The following is a 16629-nucleotide window of genomic DNA, read 5'->3' as shown; positions in this document are numbered from 1 at the left end:
CATCTCCAATGAGTTCGAGCACAGCGCTGCTGTTGTAGGGCGGGCACAGGCCGGTGGGTGCCGTGCGGAGGGGACAGCGGGCACGGCTGGGTGTGCCGGCGGCCCGTGTGCCAGTACCCGTCCCCAGGTACGGGAATTAATCACACCAGCCCTGTGGCAGGGGGCTGATGCTTTGCTGGGGCACGGGGCAGCCCTGGGGTGGGGTGGGCATCACCCCCGTGCCCTGCTCCGGGGTGGACAGGGGACACCCCGGGGAGAGGGAATGCCTGGAAAGGTGAGTGCAGACAGGGCAGGAGCACAGCGGTGCTGCCACCAGAGCACCTGAACCCACAGGGAGATTATTTCACCTTTATTTTCGTCCTGCAGCCCCAGGGCCCTTCCCCAGGGCTGCCCGGCCCTTCCCTCCTGAATTTGCTGTGCTTTGTCTGCACGGGAAGGCTCGCACCTCCCTCCCCACGCTATCAGTTCATCCTCCGATTAAAGATTAATTTGACATTATTGCTCATGTCACTAGCCCAGAGGCAGATAAACAATAGCTACACCTGCAGCTTGTTTGTGAGCCCCGCTGCTGAGGGCGAGCTGTTAATGCACGGGGCTCTCAGGGGCTGCCTGTTGACAGCCTGGGCCCCGCGCCGGCACCTGCTGCCCTCGGCCAGGCTGGGAAAAGCTCCGGCACCTCCCGAGGCCTCCCGCGGCCCGGCCATGGCCATGGGAAAGCCACAGTGTCCCCGCTGGTCACCCCACAGCTCCTGGCGCAGAGGATCACTGCCTGCCCCAAAGCAGGAGCGGCCGCCAGGGATCGGCCTCAGTAAAATAACATCGCGGCCTTTTCCTGGGCTCCGCCAGGGTTTGTTTGTTTGTTCAGCTCCCCCCAGCCAAGGTAAGAGCCACAGGAAGACTTCGGCTGCTGCGCCTGGTGAGGGCTGGGCTTTGGCTGCCTCCTCTGGGGGCTGCACGCTCGGGTGCTGAAGAGTTCCTGCAGGGGCTCCGGGGGACGCAGGAGATCACAGAGAACATTGCTATCAGATGGGTCTGCAGTGACATGAGAAGAAAATAGATTTTTTTTTCTGCCCCTCTGGAGGTGGGAGGAGGCGTTGTGGGGGGCCCCAGAGCTCCTCTTCACCCTCACAGCACAAGGAGCAGGTGTGCCTCAAGCCTGTCCTTGGGAGAGATGGGACAGAAATGGGATGACAAAGGAAATTTTGGGAACTGCGGCCCCCAAATGACAGAGGAGATGACGTTTAGCCTTTGCAAAGGTGGCTGTAATCCTCCTGCTTTCCTTCCCATCCCCTCTGGGACGCTCCAGATGCTTGCAGAGACAGGACAGGACGAGTTCAAACGGCAGCATGGAAGCCATAAAGCCCTTTTTAACCCCGTAGCTCCACACGGGTGTGCCCCAGGGGGCTCCCACGGCGGGGTGGGTTTCCCAACACCCTTAGATCTACATCGGGTCAGGGAGGGGGGAAAACACTGCTCCTCTCGGGGAAGAAAAGGCACTTTGTGGTACCCCCGGAGCCTTTGAAGGGGCTCCAGGAGCTGAGGGCACGTACGCGCTGGTTTCAAGGTCCCAGGGAGATGAAGCAGCGGAGTTCAAACGCTGGGGGATCGCGGCAGCCCCGGAGCCGGCACCGGCCGCACCCCGGGCCGCGCCCGCCGGGCCCCGCTACCTGCCGGGCGCTTGATTGAAGCGCGGCTTTTACGAGCGCTGACACCGTAATCTGTTACACATGGCCACACAAGGTGGTCACCAAATGGCTCCTGGCCGATCGCCCCCGCTCCCAGCACGGAGCGCAGCCTGGCCCGGCCCGGCTTTACCGGGACTTTGGCTCCTGGGGCACTAAACTGAGAGGGGAAACCGCCGAGCTTCGGCCACGGAGCCCCAGGCCTCGCTGGGCAGCGCTGGATGTCCGGGTGAGCGCGGGGCACCCAGGGCAGGGCAGCACCGGGCTGCTGCTCTGCGGCCGCCCCACAGAAAATGGAACGAAACGGAAATCGCCACTGATCCTCGGGCCCTGCTCCCGGGTGCGTTTCCCTGTCGCAGAGCCCCCAAGGGCTGCAGGGGCGGGGAAAGGCCGGGCGGGACGAGCCTTGAGGGGAGCCGGACCCACGGGTGTCCTGGCCGGGGTCCCCGACCCTCCGCTCACCCCAGCATCCCTCAGGTGGAAAAAAGAAATACTTTTGCAGCAGTGAATCGAGCAGCTGGTGGGAAAAGGAGAGATCTGGACCGTGTTCATCACCCTACGAGGCGACAGCAGCGGGTGCAGAGCTGGGGAGGTCTGAGGGCCCAGGGGACATCACCTGAGCACTCGTGTCCCCAGGGCACAGGCCAGGGCAGGAGAGAGATGCAGCAGCAGCAGCCCGAGTGCCAGGGGGCTGCGCTTTTGTGATTCAGAACAGGCAGCATTTCTTTTTCTTCCCCAGTGTTTTAAGGCTGCATTTGTGTTTGAATGCCAGCGGGATTTGTCAGTGGAGCCTCGGCTGCTCTGCACCCGGTTTGTACCTTCCCCCTGAAAGCCTGGCGTCCCGGCCAGGCCCGGACAAAGCCAGAGCACAACTGAGAGCAGCAAAGCTCGCCGAGGAGGAGGGTTCTCACAGCTCTCACCGCCGGCCTGACCAATATCAGTTGAAGCCCATTGAGAGGGAGCTGGCAGGGGTCCCCGGTGGGTGCCAGTGAGGGAAGGAGCGAGATCCTGAGTGACAAGGAAAGGGTCGGGGTCCCCGTGCGGTGACAGCCCTGGCACGGGTGGGCACAGCCGGGGCAGGGCCCTGATGCTGCTGTCGGGGCTGCCAGGGCTCCCACTCCTCCATTCTCCTTCCCAGCTCCTGCAGGTGGTCCCTTCTCAAAACTGGCCTTTTTTTTTTTTTTTTTTTTTAACTATTTAGCTGCTTTTTGCGGCTCCAGGATTTTATGGATGGAAAGCTGAAAGTAATTAGTGCCCCTCCCCCGCTTCCTGTTGGGAAAAGGAAGAAAAGCACACACAAGAGCAAACCCAAAACTTCCTGCCCTGCTTAATAATCGAGTAATGAGTCCAGCTCGGCTGGGAAAGTCAGTTTATGCCGGGTGAGCTCTTAATTAAAGAAGGGCCGAGCAGCAGCTCTGCTGATTTTTACAGCCACACACATCTTCCTGCTCCGAACCGCCCCTGGGAGACGCGGGGCTGGAGCGGGATGAGAACTCTTATTCCCTGGTTGGGAGCGATGTCTGGGAGAAGGCACCGAGGAAATGCGGAGAGGACAAAATTCCAGCCCCGGGTGGGGGAGAGGCAGGCAGTGAGCCTGGAGACAGCCTCTGAAGCCCCCCAAATTCGGAGGAGGCTGGGAAGGTGCAAGGCAGGTGGTTTGGGGCATTGGGGGGTTCATTATGAGGCAGGCCCTGGGGTACCTCACAGCACCTGCCCCTCCTGTCCCCCAGGGCAGGGACAGCCCCTGGTGTCCCCTCCTGTCCCCCAGGGCAGGGACAGCCCCTCCTGTGCACGAAGAGCCCCGCGGTGACACCGGGATGTGTCAGCTCTGCTGCCGCACCACCCACAGCGGGTCACCCTCCCCGGAGCTGGGGGGTCCCTGGGGGGGCTCAGGATCCCACCGAGAGCCAGAGGCGGCCCGGCCACCCCAGAGGGACAGAGCCCCGAGCTGCGGCACGGGCCTGCTCCCCAGGGAGGGGTCAGGGACACGGGTGGGCCACAGCAGCTCCGTGGGGACACCAGCAGACACCCGGGGAGACCAGGAGGGACACGGGAAGCTCCTGTGCCTTCCCACAGGGAACTGGGACACCCACTGCACCCCCGGCCCGCCCCATGGCACAGCAGCCCCAGCCCTCTTCCTCTCCTGAGAGGCAACTGCTGCACATTCCCTCCCCCCCCCCGGGCAAATGCCACTTCCCAGTCACCTGCAGCCAGAGGCCGAGAGCGCCAGGTGTGCGGAGAGCTGAGCCACCGCACCCTCCCCTCACAGCTGCGTGTTCGCCCCAAGCACTCACCAAACCCGATTATAAATTAACGGTTTTATTGAATATCAATAAATTGTATATCATCATATAAAAAGTTTCATCAGTACAAAAATCGTGGCACCAAAAAAAAAAAATATATAAATACCAGTGTACCTTTGAAATGTAAACATCCTCTTTGTAATGATTCCATGAAAACAATGTCCAAAGAAAGATGCATTCAGGAGGCACCTGTCAATGCCCATAAATAGGGCTTTTGGCACACACCTGTCGATGGACAGCCCTGGGACAGGCCACCATTGTATCAGCTGACAAGTGCCTGCTATTAGTCACAGTTCTCTTGAAAAGCAGTTGTTAAGAGTCATATTAACAGGTGCTTGAGTGCATAGCTGCTCTGTAAACAGGGCTGGGGTTTGAAATGCCTACCCCTGCCTTTCATGGACACTGTTAATCTCGCAGGCATTGCAAATTGTCATTGTGCTGGGGAGAAGCAGCTGCTTCACAACTACTGGGATACTGTATTATTGCATAGTTACACCTTCTACAGGCGGGTTATATACACTCGGGGTGTGGGGAGGCGGGGGGGGGGGTGGGGAGTGTCTTGTCCTTCATTAAAAAAACAAATACTGGTTCTTAAAAGTTACCAAGTGGTTATGGTGTTAAAAGAAATATAAAAGAAAATTAAAAAATCAACCAAATCCAACCCAAAATCCCAACTCCCCCCCCCAAGCTACATGGCGGCGGGGCCGGGGGTGCAGGTCCAGCCCTGCAAGGTGCCGAGTGCCTCTGGCAAGGGGGGCACCGGGGCAGGACCGTGACCCCCGATGTCACACCCCCAGCACCGAGCCCAGGCCTGCACCCCCGCCGCCGGGCTGGGAGCAGTGGTCCCAGCACCAAGCCTGTCTGCGTTTGGACAATGTTTTCAGGCACACGGCAGGGTTCTCGGGGTGTCCTGCACGGGGCCGGGAATTGGGCTCGATGATCCTGGCGGGTCCCTTCCAGCCCAGCATGCTCTGATCAGGTTCTTGCATTGCACTGGAGGCACCAGGTGAGGAGCGTGAGGGTCCCAAGGGCCAGAGGAGCAGCGTCCAGCCCGGTGCACGCTGCAACGGCCATGGAGGAAACTAACTCCTACAGAAACTAGTTATAATGTGGGTATTTGTGAGCAGAGAGGCGCGGGCCGTGGAGTCCTCAGCGAGAGCCGGAGCAGCCCGTCTCCTCGTGCTTGTGGAGCAGCGACATGCGGGAGAAAGTCCGGGAGCAGGTTTTGCACTGGTACTTCTTTACATCTGAATGGGTCTGCAGGTGGGCGCGGAGATTAGAGCGGTCAGCAAAGGCCCGGTTGCAGTGTGTACAGGAAAAGGGCTTTTCACCTATGGGACAAAGAGAAACGCTCCCAATTAACCAGTGCATCAACACATGGGGAATATCAAAGAAGGAGCCATTCATTAGCCAAAGTTTGTGCGGAGCACAGTGAAAAGAAGTGCTGGCTGTTATTGTTCGGGGTATGTGGCAGCATCGCTTGGGGGAGAACTGCCAGCTCAGGAATTGTCTGCTCCCAGAAAAAAACCCCTCCCTACGAACCACGGAAAATTAACCACGGAAAATTAACGCTGGAAACATCTGCAATCAGCGCGGCAGCGGCACACACAAACCAGGACGTGATACTCGTCCCCGGCGCGGAGCTCGCAGCGAGGCCGAGCGCTGTGTGTTAATTATATCATGGCAGGCAGCGGCTGCGAGGCGCCAGCCCGGGGTGAGTGGAGCTATTTCCTCTGCCGAGCCCTGCGCTCCCCCTTCTCCCGCCCGGCTCTCATTGAAAAGCCTGGCCAGGGCGAATTCCTCCCCAGAAAGACTCTTTTGGAGGAAACAAATGCGTATGCTCAATTTGGAAAGCACAATTAAGTCTACCCGGCTTCCTTCAGCCATCATCTTTAGCGCGTTAAGAGGGTGTGAAATCAGTGCCAAGTCACAATTACACCGTCCCGCAGCCCCACAAAGGATGCTCGGGAGATGCTTTGTCGGGGCGGCCGCGGCAGCGGGGTGGGCTGGCAGCTGCGCCCCCCGGCCCCGCGCCAACAGGTGCCTGCAGCACCTGCCCGAGGGCCGAGCCGGGCTCATCCCGCGCCTGGGCACCCAGCAGTGGGTGGGCGGCAGGCTCGGAGCCCTCGGTGCGGGCAGGGAGGGATGCTTTGGGCACGGCAGTGGGCACAAGGGGGTTCCAGCAGGCTCAGAGCTCCACTTTGGGACGTTTTGGTGAAGCGTGCGCTGTTGCTGGCGGGCTGGCTCCCGGGCAGGCCCTGCACTCACAGCAGCAGCGATTTACGGGCTGGGCCTTGACCCTGCGCTCCGTTCCAAGAGGATATTTAAAGGACATTTTAGAGAGATGTGCCAAGGGGGTCTGGGAAGCCCTTATCTTCCCAGATAACGCCCGGGCCGCCGATTCGCTGGGGCAGTGGAGCAGGGAAGCGGGAGGCGATAAGGGCAGGGAGGGAGAGGGACAAGAGGGGACGTTACCAGTGTGCGTCCGGATGTGGCCCTGCAGCAGCCAGGGCCGGGAGAAGGCCTTCCCGCACATCTTGCAGACGCAGGGCAGCGTGTGGCTCCGGATGTGCATCTTGAGAGCCCCCAGGCTCACGTACTCCTTCTCACAGTACTTGCAGCTGAAGGATTTCCTGGCCTGGGCGTCGCAGTGCAATTGCTTGTGCTTGGAGAGCCCGGCGAAGGTGGAGTACGCCTTGGCGCACTGGGCACAGCGGAAGCGCTCGGCGGCGGCGGGGGCCGAGGCCGGGCTGGGGGGCCCCGAGCTCTTGCCTTCATCCTCCTCGCTGGAGAGCGTCGTCAGGTCCAGGGCGGGGGCGGCCCCGCCCGCGGCCTCGCTGCCCGGCCCGCCCGGGAACAGGCTGGACAGCAGCCCCGCGTCCCACACCAGCGGAGGGTAGTAGGCTCCGGGGCCCAGCACCTCGGGCGGGGGGATGACGGGCAGCGGGCACGTCTCGTACAGCAGCGGCGCGGTCAGCACTGCGGGAGGAGGCGGCGGTCAGCGGGGAACGGGGGCGGCGGGGCCCGAGCCACCCCCGCGGGCTCAGGGGGACCCCAGCCCCGGCCATCCCTTGGGAGCGCCGCACCCCGCAGCCGGAGGAGCGAAGGGACCGCAGAGCCACAGACCTCCCCGGGGCAAAGGGGACCGACCTCCCACCGCAGGGACCCCGCGCCCCCGCCCGCCCTGCCGCGAGGGATGGGGTGAGGAGAACCCCCCGCTCCCGCCCACTGCCGGCTCCCCACACACCCATGTCCGCCCCAGGAGGGAGCCGGCGGTGCCACCCACGTCCCCGGGGTACCAGGGAGCGGCTCAGCATCCCGGGACACGGGATCGCGCCACACGAGACGCGCAAAATTGAAACGAACAAGCAAATCCGCAACCCTGCGAAAAGCCGGTCAATCCCCGGCCGCTGCCGGGTGGAACCGGAGGGAGATCCCGCAGAGGAGCCCCCGGCCCACCCCGCGGAGCGCCCCACGTGCCATCCCGTCCACGCACCGGCCTGGCTCTCCAGCTCGCTGTAGTTTGGCTTCTTGCTGGCCGAAAAGTGCTTCTTCACCAGGAAGGAGCGCGGCATCTTGCAGCCCCGGTGCCGCCGCCGCCGCCGCGGGCCCGCGCTGCCGCCGCGCCCGCTGATATGAGCGCGGGGCCGGGGGCGGGCGCGGGGCGGGCGCGGAGCCGCCCCCGGGGCCCGCAGCCAATGGGCCGGGCGGGACGGGGCGGGCACGGGCACGTGTGGCCCCGCCGCCGGGGGCCGGGCCGGGCCGGGCCGAACCGGGCCGTGGGATGGAAGGCGGGGGCCGCTCCCGCGGCGGGGCCGCGCTGCCCGCCCCGGGGCTGGAGTACGAACCGCCGATGCTGCCGCACCGGCCGCTCCTGGCTTCTCTCCCGAGTGTTTCCCCGGGTCGTGCTCCCGCGGGTCCAGCCGGCGCTCCGGAGCGGGGCGGAACCCCGGAGTGACCCACAGGCCGTGCCCAGCGCGGGCAGAGCGGCCGTGAGGGCCGGAGGAAGGCGCTGTGGCCGGCGGTGATCCCCGCAGCCCCCGCTGCCTGTCCTGCCCCTTCCCCGGGCTGTGCACTGCGGGGCAGGGCGGGACAAGCCCCTGCCGTGCCCCGCCGGGACACAGCCCTGCGGCGAAGGACACCTCACCACAGGTTAATAATCCTCTGGGAAGAGGCTGTGACTTTTGGAGCAGCGGGATGGATCCGGCACAGCCCTCGGTGACTCCCTCCTGCTGCCAGGGGTCAGGAGCACCTGCCCAGACACATTTTCTTTCCTGCTGGGAAGGTTTCGAGCAGCGCAGCCATCCCCCCAGCAAGCTCTGCTCTGTTCTCTTCCATCCCGCCTTCCCCTGACTCTTTTCCACCGGTCACTGAGGCACAGGCTCCCTGTGGCTCCACTCCCCGGGGCCGTGTGCCCGTGGGAAGGCGCCCAGGCACGGCTAGCGGGGGCTGGGGCAGCGCTGAGCAGAGATGTGCCATCCTCCAGCCTGAGAGCCCAGCCCGTGCCGGCCCACGTGGGGGTTTCCCCGCTGGAAGCGCTCAGGGCACGGCTCCAGCCACCTGCCGCAGGAGCCGCTTTCAGCCCCGGGCCCAGGCAGCTGCTGCCGCAGGAGGAGCAGGTCCTGCCTGCTGGGGATCCTCCTCCGGCCCCGCCGCTCGGAGCAGGGCCGTGTGCCGGGCCACTCGTGACTCCCCGTCACACATCACAGCCCGCCGCGCCAGCCCTGCTGGCCGCATCTTACTGTTTAGCCACAGCGACGTGAAATGCAGAAGTGGGAGCAAAGCTTTCCACTGGCACGGCCGCGGCGCAGGGGCTGAGTTCAGCGTCAGCCTTTCCTCAGGGCAGGAACAGCTCGGAAAGCCTGTCCCGCCAGCCAGGCGCACCCTGCCCGCGCCAGACGCATTTGCAAACCCTTCCCCTGCAGCCATGAGCTCTGCGGCTGGATCATCCCTCCTTTGCTGCGGAATTGCCCGTGCCCTTCAGGAGGTGTTTATCTGCAAAATGCATTCCTGGATCAGCCTGAAGTTCAGGGGGAAAAGTGTCCCCGGAGGCCTTGGGGGACACAGATCACAAAGTCAGGTCCCGTTTGTCCCCGCGGCGCGGGGTCTGTGCCGGGGCCTCCCCCGCGCTCCTCCACCTGCCGCGGATGTGGTTACAGCGGGGACACTCGCACCAGGAACACACCGAGGTGGTTTTCTTTCAAGAAGCCAAGCCGACTCCTGTGTTCTTTCTGAAATGGTAATAATCAGATCTGTTCCGACCACTGCGTGTGGAAAAAAAACACTTGCCCGTGCTAGGGGAAAAAACGAGATCAAGGGAGAACGCACCTGACCTACCTGTGCCTGTGAGCCAGCAGGGGAGGGGACAGAGAGCAGGGCGCAGGGGAGGGGGAGCTCTGCGGTGACACGGGCTGGAAGGGGCAGGGAGTTTCTCAACCCTCCCTGTCACCATCAGGGACAGGGGCACCAGCCGAGCCTCGAGAAGTCAGAGCAGACCTGCCACCAGCCCGTGGCACAGCTGCAGCCCCCGAGGACTGGCCCAAGGAGCCCACAAAGACACTTTAACCACCATCAGAGCAACAAGTCCGCGGAAAATTCTTTTTACTTCCCTGGCTCCGCATCTCCGTGAAGCATCTTGAATATCCGGCTGCAGAGCAGAGCTCCCCCCGCCAAGGGAGGCTGCGGTGGGGAAAAGCGCAGCTCTGGCCATGGGCCGGGATGTGAATCCTCACTGCCAGGCTGGAGAAGCGCCGGCAGCCCCCTGAGCCTGGGGCCGGGGCCGAGCCCCGCGCCGGGAGGAGCGAGCGGCTCTCTCCGAGATGCAAGACCTCCCTCTGCCGACAGCGCGCACCGAGCCGCCCCCGCCCTGCCCCGGGCTCCTCCCGGGCTGCCCGAGGGACCTTCACCCACCGCACGGGGCACAAAACTGCTCCCAAAAGCTCCGCTGGAATTTTTTTTTTAACCCTAGCATCTGTAAAGACAGAATAAATGTGACAAGAACTAGAAGACATATCTAAGCCAGTAGCAATAACACCTACTTTTCACTAGGTGCTGAGTGTTTTCTGGAGTTTTGGGGAAGGAGTGAGGAAGGAAAAGCAAATTTTCAGAGTGGTTTCAACAGTCCTCATTGGTACCACCCAGAGAATAATGTAATTTGCCCATAAAAATGAGTTGGCTTTGATGAAGCAAAGACCAATGCAACTGTGACACAAAGCTGTATGTCAGAAAAACAAATAAAAACCCTTCCCCAAAACAGGCAAATGCTCCACTGTAATTTTTAGTATATTTAAACCAAAGAAAAGCTTTAGGAGTGCAAGCACATCCCTCATTTGCTTTTCCATGACTTAACACAGCCTTGCTTGGTCAATCCTTTTCGAGGTGGGCTCACCAGGGAGCGTCTAGTACAGCAGACACATTTTGGAAGAAAATTCGCTGTTCTCTTTTCAAGTCAGGTGACATGAGGAGCTGGAATCCGGCACTTTTGCCTTGGCAAGATCTCATCCCCAGCCTAAGCAGACCTTGGGGATTTACCGCTGCAATTCCAGATGAAGCTATGCCTGTGCATTAGGAAATTAATGCTGACAGAGATTTATCAGGCCTATTAAGACCAGTCGTTGTCTGGAGACGAATTTATTTGATAGAATAGCTCAGCTGCCAGCCCGGCTCCTCCCTTTGTGCCTCTCCGCGCTAATTGTCCTCCTCGGGCTGATCCTGGTGCCAGACACGGGGAATTTCACAGCTCGGGGCTGGCCCGATTGCATTATCCCCACAGCGATCAGCTGCTGACGAGGCGAGAGCAGCAGCTCCGGCAGATCACTGCAGCCTTCCCAGGGATTGGCTGGGTTTGGGAGCCCAAACCGGCTTGTTCTGCACTCAGGCTAATTCCCAGCACACAAAGGAGAGCAGTGAAGGCTGTGCACAGCACTCAGGTGCCTTAAATCAATCAGGAGTCCGAGCCGGGTGTACCTCAGCCAGTGCAAACACTCCGGGTGCTCAAAGGAAACACGAGGACCGTGAGGGAGAAATGACCAGAGCTGAAACAGAGGTAGGATTTTATAAATTAAATGGCCTTTATTTGTAACTTGTCTCCGAAAGTCAGAAACATGACAAAGTAATTGCTAGGAAACTTCTAATTGCTCCTGAAACATTTTATAGAATTGCATGGAAGTGCACTTAGAACAGAAGCAGGAATCCGGATTCCTGGCAATGGGCATCACCAAACTGCACTGTAGGCAGACCCAATCCCCACCAGACCATCACCACCTCTCTGCAGGCCAAGCATCAGAAGAGCCTCCCCCAAACACAGCAGTGACCCCACAGCAGTTCCCGTGTCCCAGCCCCACAGCTCTGGGCTCCCAGTCCCCACACAGGGGCTCAGGGGGGAGATTTAACAGCCCCAAACCCCCGGGGCAGCTGAGAGTTGCCAGAGGTCTGCCTGGACACAGGGGTGAACCACAAGGTTTCTGCTGGAGTGTGTCTCATTATTTTCAGGGTAAGGCTGTGCTGCTGCCTGCAGAGCACGATGGGAGGAGGTTACTGCTCTAATCAATTAATTAGTACTCGATTCTGGGCGGTGCAGGCCCACTGCTGCAATTACAGTGCTTGCACTGGACATCTCAACACTTGGTGATTTACAGGTTCTGCTCAGGTGCCTTAGATCTCAGCAGCTCCACTTAATGAAAATGAACTTAATGAAAGCATCAAATTAAAATTAAGGAATCTCCATGGCAAAAGTGTAGGCTTGAACACAGAGTATCCACTTACTAGAGGCTGGAACTGTCCTGCTTTCAGGGCTGTATTTTACTTTTCCTGGAAAGCTACACCTGTCTCTACACACACGCTGTCAGATGGCAAACAATCCAAGTACAGCTTCAGCTAGTTTAGGAACGTTTAAATGAAGAGCAGGAATTCAAAATACCTGATAAAACCTGTGATGCAGAAAGGAAGTGCTATGCCAGTGCTATGAATTACTTGTTTTCCCACCAGCTTGCCTTGAGAGATGGAAAACCCAAGAACATATATGAAAATTTTAGTTTAAATAGAAAGCCGAGGTATTGAAAAAAACCCTTCTGAATTCCCCTATCAGCATAAGGCTTAAAATTACTAGGAAACCAGTTTCAAACCCACCAAGTTAATCATAAAGCCAGCAATTTTGATTAATATTTGCTAAGATAATTAAATTATGCATTTTAACTGAGACCAACACTGAAGATCCTTTTCCAGGCTAGAAATTATAGTAAGAACACGGAGGAAAGTAATCATCATGCATAGAAATGAAGTATTTCGAACTAGTTTTCACACAGTGCAAAGACTTCCTAGGAAAGTTTGCAGTTTGAACACTCACACTGAAGAGATGTTTTCCATATAGCTGGGAGGCTGCCTGTAAGGACTGAAACACCAGGGAACGTTATGGACTCACAGGTATCAGAGGTCACTTCAACGAGAGCTGGTCTGACAGTTACAGTTAGCACCTGAAGTCTCACTAAAGGGGAACGGAGCTACCAGTACACCTCACATACAATCACTTGAGATATGTACATGAGACTGGGAAGATATTCACTGACTAGTTCAGGCCATTCCATTTGGAATGTTTTTGATTTTAGACCATCAAATAAATACAGCTTCCAAAGAAACCAAGAGGCATAGGTAAAGGAAAAAGCCTTGGTTCCCACGTGTTGACCTACAATGAAACTGAGCCTAAGCAAGTAGAAAACTGGGGCTGACACGGCTGAACGTCAGAGACCATGATACCAAAAGACTGAATGGTACAGAAATATCAAACCAGGATTTAAAACTGAGATAGGGTTAAAGTCTTCTGTACTTCTGGATGCCTGAGTTAATCTTGGGATGTGCAGGGAGGAGTGCAAGGACGCTGGGCATTTCCCCCCTCGTGGAAGCTTCTCGGGTTTGCAGGAAACCTTCTGGCTGGGTCATTTATCCCGCAGGGAGCGCATCAGAACCTGCGCCATCATGTCATCCTCGTCAGCATCGTAATCCTGCAACAGAGGGCACGGAGAGGCCTCCACTGCAGCAGCCACGCTGGCCAGAACAAGAGAGAGCAGCAGGAGCTGCATTTCCCCGGGCCTGGGCACCCCAGGGATCCCACAGCAGGGCCCAGGGAGCCAACACCTACCACGAAGGTGTCGTAGGAGAAGCGGTGCCGCCTCTGCAGGTGCTCCATGAAGTTGGCACTCCTGTAATTGGGGTCTCCCCACGGCATTGAGGCACAAATTGGGCAAACCTGCAGGGGAACAAAGGCCAGTTAACCCCCAGAGGATCAATGCTGACAGCAGGAAGGGCAGGGGCAGCCTGGGGGAGTGGAACTCAAGGTCTGTGCTGGCACTGCTCTGGATGCAAAATGACGGGCAGTAACTTGTGGGACATTTAGTGCAAAAGCCTCAGATAACCCTGAATAATTTTGATTCATCTCTTTGATCCCTGAAATGCACTGGCCTACTCTTCTCCCACGTTCTTAAAATTAGAACTCATTAAAGCCTCTTGCTTTACAAGATTTCAGCTTTTATTTCTCAGTGGCAGGAAAGTTTCCTTGGTCTTCTCTGCAAAGTTCACTTCTGTCCAAGAGAAAAAAGAAACTTTTTTCTTTTTTTCCTAAATAATCTGGAATTCCAAGAAACTTCCCAGACAATTGAAAGTTTTCATTCAGTTCTATGTTTTGCAATTCCTCTTACATGAGAGGAAGCATCACAAATAGATTACTAGAATGATACCCTATTCTTTGCAAGCATTTCCCCCAGCATTTATAGTATCTTCTTGTTGAAAACAAGGGGGGGGGGGAAAGGAAAAAACTAAATGTCTGACATTTTTAAAAAATTGTATTTTATTAATCTGCTGTGTCTAATTAACTTGGAACGCATGCCGTTTTTCAAGGATAAAAAGAGGATGTGGCCCAGCTGCAGTGGGACTAGAGACCAGAGAGCCACTGAAAGGTGACAGCACAACCACACCAGGCTTAGAGGATGACCAGCAAAGCCACACTGACTGAACAGCAGTAATTACACCTCCTTCATTCAAATAACTCATTGTTTCAAAGGGCTCTAAGACCAGACTCCATTGCAGTTCTTGCACCAAGACGTTTTATTACCACTTGTTTTGCATCCATGCTGTGCAAAGCTTTGCAGTGTTCAACCAGCCCCTCTTGATCAAAGTTCTTCTCGCTGCAGTAGGGGCAAGGGAAGGTGAAACGATTTGGGAAGTTCCTGGTTGGGGTAGAAAAGGAGTTATTTACAAATACACATCATTCAAAGCAATCATTTATGGATGCAACTAAGGCAAGCTAATTATAACAACCAGTTTGTAAACTCCAAACAGTGTTTCAGGGAACTCAATGTTGTCCATATTTAGACTGAATTACAGCTCTTCTACAGATGTTCTAATTGCCATTTATCACCTTTTTCTCAGATGCCAGGGCACCACCCATTACCACACACAAGAGTGCACTGCCACCAATTCCCACTTCCCTCCACTGTGGCCGAGTACAATCGGGAGACAAAGGTATTTTAAAAACCAGCTACATCTACAGAAAGTCCTGATCTTAGAGATCTCCTGTGCAGGGACCAAGCAGAAGCAGCAGAGTTCACCCGGGCACAGTCAGCTGCAGGTTTTAACTACGTAAAAATCGGCACCCAAAGAGGTAAAGTCTGCTTTCACTTCAAAATCCCTTCTTGTGACAGAAAACCCCGGGATCTCAGAGCAGGGGTGTTACCTGGTGCTGTGGAGGGGCTCTTTAGTGACAGCCTTCACACCTTCCATGATGTAACTCTGGTACTTGGAGCAGGAGGCGGCGTGGCTGCGCATCTTGGAGAGGAACATCTGTGAGACAAGAGCAGCACAGCAGGGTGAGCCCACACCACCTGCACTCTGCAGCAAAAGCAGCAAACAGGTAACCCCCAGCAGCTTCCTGCAGAAGTGTTAAAGCAGAAAATCCGAATGTTTCAGCTGGCCGGGCGGAACACTTTTGAGATCAGGGGTTAGTTAAGCTGTAACTCTGCTGTCTGTGGAATGTCGCCAAACACCCCTGCTCGCAGCAGCAACGCTTCCCTGTGACTCTAACACCAGAATCTTTCATTTGAAATTCATTTCCTGAAGAGGTAACAACAAAAACAACTAGAAAGTATGTCAACATCTGGGTGCTGCCTATATCAAACACCTTTAGCACGTTTCAGAACGAACATTTTGAGCTGATTTTGCAGAAAGCTGAGGAGGAAGCAGTTTATTTTCCCCTAGGCGGACACATCTCATGTACTTAATTCCCCAACACTTTCATACTTTTTTATTGCAGCCGTTGCAAGTGGTTTCTGTCGTTTCAATCTGCTTTTCCAAGTCCAGAGCTCTGCTCCCAGCTGACAGGGTGCTGCGGCACACCCCACACACCGGCTTCTTGGGCTTCAGACACTCCTGCAGGCACGGCGTGCAGAAACTGCCGCGGGGAAAAGGAGGAGGAGGTGGTGAGACAGCCCTGGGGGCACCAGCAATGCCCACTGCCCCTGCATGGCCTCTGCCCGAAGGAGGAACAGAGGCCTGAGACTCGATAAAGAAGGGTAAGAAGGAGCTGCTGGCACCCGGGCATGGAGGGAGCAGGTAGAGGATCCCAGGATGTCACGCCCAGGATTGTTTGCTGTTGGACAGAGCTCTGTGCCCTCGGTTTTGGGCAGAATCGTGGAATGGTTTGGGTTGCAAAGGCCCTTAAAGCCCACCCAGTGCCACCCCTGCCATGGCAGGGACACCTTCCACCATCCCAGGCTGCTCCAACCCCAATGTCCAACCTGGCCTTGGGCACTGCCAGGGATCCAGGGGCAGCCACAGCAGCTCTGGGCACCCTGTGCCAGGGCCTGCCCACCCCCCCAGGGAACAGTTTCATCCCACCATGCAGCCTGTGACGGTGTGAAGCCATTCCCCCTCGTCCTGTCACTCCACGCCCGCACTCCCCAGGAGACACGGGAAGCGAAAGTAGAAGAACACTGCCCTCCTTTCCCCCCACGCTTTTCTTTCGTTTTCCCCCTCTCAAGGACGCTGCAGCCCCCCCGTGCCCCGCTGCCAGCGGCGTGCGAAGCCCGTGCCCTCAGCGCCCTCAGCGCCCTCAGCGCCCCGAGCCGCGGCTCCTCCCGAGGCCCCGCAGCCCCCGCGGCCCCCGCCCCGGCCCCCGCGCCCCGGCCCGGCGGCGGCCGCTCACACGTGTCCGCAGGGGACGCGCAGCGGGCTGTCGAACACCTCGAGGCACACGGGGCAGGTGAGGCGGGACAGCGGGTCCTGCCGCCGCTCCGGGCCCCGCGACGGGCCGCCCGCCGCCATCTTCCGCCGCGCCGCCAGGGGGCGGCCCCGCGCCTGCGCGGCCCCGCCCGGCCCCGCCCCGTGCGCCGGGGGCGTGACCGACAGGTGGGGCGTGGTCAGGGCTGTGGGCGGGGCCGCCATCCCCGGGCCGCTGCCGGCGGGCGGGGCCCGGCTCGGCGGGCTCGGCCGCGGTGCCAGCGCCGTCCCGGGCACGGCAGTGGCCTAAGGGCCGGTGGTGTCACAGCCCCGCAGCCGCTTCACGGCCGCTTCTTTCCCGGCAGCCCCCGCAGCGCGGTCCCGGGCGCCCGCCCCGCCCCTGGCGCCCCGCCCCCATGACGTCAGGCGGCGGAAGTGCT

General features: G+C 58.4%; 2 protein-coding genes across 2 annotated transcripts; both read right to left on the bottom strand.

Moving 5' to 3' along the window:
• Window positions 1–3985: 3985 nt before the first annotated feature.
• Window positions 3986–7572, bottom strand: SNAI1 (snail family transcriptional repressor 1). Its single transcript, XM_066198574.1, has 3 exons — window positions 7482–7572; window positions 6461–6964; window positions 3986–5316 (listed from the first exon to the last, which is right to left on the bottom strand). Exons 1-3 carry the CDS (start codon window positions 7558–7560, stop codon window positions 5135–5137), a joined length of 765 nt encoding a protein of 254 aa, XP_066054671.1. The 5' UTR covers window positions 7561–7572; the 3' UTR covers window positions 3986–5134.
• A 3459-nt stretch (window positions 7573–11031) lies between these two features.
• RNF114 (ring finger protein 114) lies at window positions 11032–16429 on the bottom strand. Its single transcript, XM_066198573.1, has 6 exons — window positions 16176–16429; window positions 15272–15422; window positions 14709–14815; window positions 14088–14202; window positions 13119–13226; window positions 11032–12981 (listed from the first exon to the last, which is right to left on the bottom strand). The coding sequence occupies exons 1-6, from the start codon at window positions 16412–16414 to the stop codon at window positions 12916–12918; spliced, it is 786 nt and encodes a 261-aa protein (XP_066054670.1). The 5' UTR covers window positions 16415–16429; the 3' UTR covers window positions 11032–12915.
• Window positions 16430–16629: the final 200 nt, after the last annotated feature.

The sequence above is a fragment of the Chamaea fasciata genome, unplaced genomic scaffold, assembly GCF_029207755.1.
Source record: "Chamaea fasciata isolate MVZ Bird 193981 ecotype frontalis unplaced genomic scaffold, bChaFas1.0.hap1 SCAF_17, whole genome shotgun sequence".
Lineage (NCBI taxonomy): Eukaryota > Metazoa > Chordata > Aves > Passeriformes > Sylviidae > Chamaea > Chamaea fasciata.
The sequence above is the reverse complement of the archived record's forward strand: the minus strand, read 5'-3'. Positions and strand labels throughout refer to the sequence as shown.